Raw genomic sequence first — 5,538 nt, forward strand, 5'->3', positions numbered from 1 at the left:
TTCCTGTACTGATGTCACCTTGTTCTTAGATCTCAGCAGGTAACTTGGTCCATCTGTCTTAACGTTTGCATCAGTAACACGAGTCAAAGCTAGAAACATATAGTTCAGGATTGTTTTTAATCCGCTGAACTCGAAGCTGGGCGTCGTTTTGCTGCTTTTACATTTTTACTTTCAGTGATCTGAGAAGTCCTGCAACTTTACAGAAACAGCATAGTTATGACTAGAAGCAGAGAAAACTCAATTATAATGCCATAAATTATTTAAAAAGATCTGCTCCGTGTAAACACAGCCTGCAGTCCAGCAGAGAAGTCCCTGAGTTGTTTGTTTTGGACTGTTGGTTGCAGCTGAGTCGCTCGGGGCTTTTTTTGATGCACAGGTTTCTTTATTTTTATTTCTTTACAGAATCTGGTCACAGCAAATAGTTCATGTTCTAAATGAGGCACGCAGAATGAAGAGATTTGAAGGAAGTAGCTCGATCTTAAACCAAAAATGAAGTATAGTTAACGAACTGTCAGAGTTAAAAACCCAACGAATCCTCCTGCATTTGCAGTTTCTTGCTCTTGTAATTGGTTTAAGTTCTCTGAAACCTGCTGAAGGGTTTTGAGGTTCAGAGGTTTAGTGCCATCACGACGTTTAAGGTTTTGCTCGTTCTAGTCGCCACAGCTCTCATCCCCTCTCTTGTCTCTCCTCAGGTCAGCTCTCGGGCGCCCTCCTCGTCCCCTTCTCCCTCCACCGGTGGAGCTCCGAGCCCAGCTTGGCTCACTGCAGTCTGGCTCGCAGCTCCAGCCACCCCCCTTCCTCCTGCTCCACCAGCAGCAGCAGCACCACCACCACCACCACCACCACCTCCAGCCCCGGCTCGGCGTCCCAGCCGGGAAATCACCCGTTCACTCGCGCCCACCCCGACCCCGCCCCGTCGGCGCCGCTTCCTCTGCGCCGCAGCGAGTCGGTGGGGAGGAGGCCCCTGCTCCGCCACGCCAACCCTCACACTCCCATCATCCCTCAGCGGGACTCGGACTATGAGCTGGAGCCTGACCGGGGCCGCAAGCGGGCCATAGACAACCAGTACATGTTGCTCTGACCCGCCGAGGGGAAACCATCACCTCTGACCGACGGCAGCGCTCGGCGCGGGTCAGACATAACTCACCTGATCACGGCAGACCCACGAACTCGAGCGTCTCCGTCTGATGAAAGCGCGGCTCTGCGTACGTCGAAGCACACACTCCTCATGTCTGTGCTGGGTGTGTGTTTCCGACCCTCACAGCCTCCACCCAGAGTGTCCACAGTGAATGTATTAGTAGGAGTTTTAGAACAGTGTTGGTGATTATTCTTGTTTTATGGATGTTGAGGTTCCGTGTGTGTGCGAGAGAGAGGAAGAGTCACATGAGCAGCGAGTCCTCGAGCCCGAGCAAAAAAAAAACCCCAAAAACTATTGTTCATTATTTCTACCCGTGTAGGAGCACTTGATTTCATTTCTTCGGCACTTAAACCTGAACTGGTGGGAGAGCACCGCTTGCAAAAGGAGGTGCTCCTTTAAAATATGCACACAAAGTCGCCAGTGTGGAGCAGAACCCCGGCTTTTTACACAAACACAATCATAGAAACACTCTATTTTCGAGTGTTGTTACGCTCCATTAGCTCCTCCTCCTCCTCTTGTGCATTATTATATATTGAAGTGCACGTCGCTTTCAGTGCACTTTGGAAACAATGTGTATTTTTTCTATACACGGATTCTTTTGTAGAAAAGTTTTTAATAAAATAAAGTTTAAAAAAAACAAAAAGCAAAAAAAAAAAACAAAAAAAAAAGGGAGAAAACTTGGTTAAAGTCGGCCGGGAAGCGTTTCCCAGAAATGGATCGAGCTTCCAAAACCTTCGGCGAAAGCAATTACAGAGAACCACAGACATGATTCAAGATCCGCTTTTCAGCTGCACTGTTTTTTGTTTTTTTTAACCCAAAGCTCAGCGTGTGGTGTGCATGTGTCCGTCGTGGTGGATGTGAGATGAGTCCGTCAGTCGTGGAGTTTGTGTGATGAAGTCGGGCGTCTTTGTGGTGTTCAGGAATCAAGGGCGACGTGTGCACAAAATGGATTTAAAGGAATCGTTTCTGCCCCCGAAAATCAAGGAAGTTGTTGTAATAGTAGTAATATATTATGTTTATTCCCCATCCTGCAGCCCTGACCAGTGGTTAGGACGTTCTTGTGCAACTAAATGAACAGAAACGTTCTGCTGCGTTGTGGACATGTGACAGAAGAGCCACCATCAGGGAAAAAAAACAAGTTGCACTTCTCGAAAACAAACAAAAGGTCCGTTCTGTAACCGCACATAGAAATCATTTATGTCCAAGTGGTTGATGGCAGTGAAGCTATAATCCTCCAGTTTATCGAAAGCGACTTGGCCCACCGAGTCTTCATTCTGTGCACATGAAGCGCGACACACGAGAGGGGAACCGCTGCAGACCAGAACCAAGCGGGACGGCGGCCGTTTGACACAGTCTGAATGATTCGTCCTCTCAGTTGCGAGGCTGGAAACCTTAAACCCGCTTCCGCCGTGGTTTGAAAATCCAGAACGAAACCTTGAAAGGCTCAGGAAAGTCGAGTCGAGTCGTACAAGTGCCTCGTGTTTCCAGCTCCACCTTCTCAGCATTAGTTTTTCTTTCTGTATAACTTCAAAAAACCAAACCGAGGACGGGCTGCGAGCATCATGTTTGTACACTATAACCTTTATAGACCTTTTAACGAGAGGAACGTTTGATTTGAATGCGATCAGGCGTCGTCTCTCTGGCCTTCGTCCTCCACGTTTCCCTTTAACTACCTAAGGTGCCTTGTGAGTTTGTCGTCGCACTCCAAAAAACAAAATGAAGCCTTTTAACCAAAGCCATCCGTCTGCGGTGCTTCATCCTCCAAAAGCGTCCAAAGATTTGCCGATTCAAACTCCTTTCTGTGAACTTCCGTCTCTCCTTTTGCGGGAAAATAAACATTCCACCAGTTTGGACGTCAACACCAAAGACGAACGAAATGTCAGATTGTCTGTAATTTTTTTATTTTCTTTCCAATAACTGAAGCTTCTCTTCGTGCGCTAAGGACTCGTCTGTTTGTCTTCTAACTCGCTTTAACACTAACTCCAGCAGATGATTTTAGATTTTCAGTCAATCTGTGCTTCGTGTCTGGTTTAGACCTCCTCCTCCTCCTCATCATGTAACAGCCTGCTTTATTTTTGTTTTAGAGAAAAGCTTGATGACCGTCTCCTCTTGTTAAGCAATAAGTCAGCTTTGTCTGTTTTTTTTTTTACAATGGTTGTGTTGTTCTCAATCAAGACTGACATCTTCTAAGGGGAACAAAAACAAGGATGTTTTTGGCAAAAGTACGGTTGGTCTTCCTGCCTTTTTTAATGAGTCCAAACAAAGCCCTCATCACCTCCCTGCAAAAGGAAAGCAACGGTAACAGGAATTATTTCGAGTATCAGTCCTTTTTTTTTCTCTCTCTCTTTGCTGATTTGTCTTGTAGGCAGAATGACTGTACCTTTGCCAGAAAAAGCTGCTGTTGCTTTTCCCCTTTTTATTTTTATTTTTATTTTTTCCCCTTAAAGCTCAGGGCTCAGTGAGTGTGTCGTGCAATATATCTGAGAGATGGAGCAGTCACAGGCTTCCATGGAGGAATTCATTGCACCTGCTCATAAGACCGAAGGAAATATTTGACCAAAGTTCCCAGACAACATTTCGAACACCAGGACGTTTTTTTTTTTCTGTCGCTTTCTACTTTTGCAAGAATCGAGTTAATGCTAAAGAAGATCCCCCCCCCTCCGTGTACCTCAGGTGTCTTTAACCCCTCAGCATCCGCCTCTCGTCTCCACCCCACTATGTTTATTTTAAAATGTCCAGTTGATGAATGTAATGTGTTCTCAATACTGTTCATCCTGTTTGTTTAACTCAGCACTGTAAAACATTCCAGTTCGACCCAGCGTCCCTCCTCCCCCCTCGACAGCCGACGGAAAAACCCGCAACAGCTTCTTCTACGATCTGTCATCGTGTTTGCATCCCCTTCAGTTATAACCATCTAAATTATATTAAATATATATCAACTGTATATTTGACTTTTTTAAAATAAACCTAACCAAAAAAAAAAGTCTTGTTTGTGTGAGTGTGGTTTCATTCCTTTGTCACACAGAAGAGTCGAGCTGTGATGAAGCAGTGGGAGATATTCAGACGGCAATTAAAGATAAATGGGGCTTTTTTTTTATGGGGCAGGAAAGTAGAATCATCGATGTAGCCGTCACCATTAAAATCAACCAAAACACACAAACTAAAGCAACAGTTAACGAGATGGAAAAGATGGAGGCTGTGTTAGCGTTCCTTGAAAAGTTAGAAAAATAGTTTGCTGATTGTCCCATTGAGTTAATCTTCCAATTATTGAGACCAGTTTTGATTTATATTTTACTTTTTACGCATTATGTTTGAGCGGAGAGCACAAAGTAGATAAAACTGTGTGTTCGTGGCTTGTTTACGTTCCCAAAATGCTTTAAAATGAATATATATTAACCAATTTTCCCACTTTCACCTCTTGATTTCTTAAATCTGCACCAGTTCTGACCATAAAAACCAAAATCTCTTTGAAGTTCAGAATTTTAACCCTTTAAATGCCTGTTAGATCCCATCATGCTGATAATTTATAGAGAGAAAAACATGAAACCACTTCTTTTTTTTTTAAACCAAATAATACATTCTACCTGATTAATTTTTTAACCATCAATGCAACTAAATGTATGTCAATAATGAGCAGTACCAGTGATTTTTATTCATCATTAATTGTTTGTGCAGTGTCCAAAAACTCCCAGTCAGCGTGTTTATGGCCTGTTTATGTTCCCAAAGTGCTTTAAAGTTAATATATTAGCCAATTTTCCCACTTTCATCACTTGATTTCTTAAATCTGCACCAGTTCTGACAACAAAAACCACAATCTCATCTAAATTCAGAATTTTAACCCTTTGAGTGCCTGTTAGATCCCATCATGCTGATGATTTATAAAGGGAGAAAAACATACTTTTTAAAATGAGGTCAAATTTGAAAGATATCACAATGAAACTCCTCCATCGACTACTTATATAAAGATTTTTAAATATATATGTATTTAAAATATATGCAAGAGACATGATCTAATTAATTATGCACTTTTAAAAAAATTAAATGCAGTAAAAGACATCTGAGAGAAGATATTGTAGAGAAGAATGTAAAATGTGACCAGAGTATCAGGAACATTATTCTTACCTTCAGTGTCTTGCCTAAATATATCCATCATTTATTTATTATATATATATTTTCAGATGGAGTCACACATTTTGATAAGTGTTAACCGCTGGTCGCCTGGCAACACGGAGACTGATTCATGGCCTTGGAAACAGCAGCTGAGTGAGAGTTTGAAATCTGCTGAGTGTTCATCACTAACTCTCCACCAACATTCAATCAATTTATTAGGGTCCAAGCACTAACGGTTCTACGACATGCATTGAAGTATATCCACTATATACTACATCCTGATGCGTTTT

The 5,538-nt window shown here is 42.7% G+C and overlaps 1 protein-coding gene across 2 annotated transcripts in view; it reads left to right on the forward strand.

Moving 5' to 3' along the window:
• sh2b3 (SH2B adaptor protein 3) overlaps positions 1 to 4,121 on the forward strand; it is a 61,704-nt gene extending 57,583 nt beyond the window's left edge. For both annotated transcript variants that reach the window (XM_008289159.1, XM_008289158.1), the window contains exon 8: positions 693 to 4,121. In XM_008289159.1, coding sequence (XP_008287381.1) covers positions 693 to 1,081 — 389 coding nt within the window. In that variant the 3' untranslated portion in view covers positions 1,082 to 4,121. The remainder of the gene's footprint in view (positions 1 to 692) is intronic.
• The last annotated feature ends 1,417 nt before the right edge of the window (positions 4,122 to 5,538 follow it).

Source organism: Stegastes partitus, unplaced genomic scaffold (assembly GCF_000690725.1).
Source record: "Stegastes partitus isolate 25-593 unplaced genomic scaffold, Stegastes_partitus-1.0.2 Scaffold596, whole genome shotgun sequence".
NCBI classification, from domain to species: Eukaryota; Metazoa; Chordata; class Actinopteri; family Pomacentridae; genus Stegastes; species Stegastes partitus.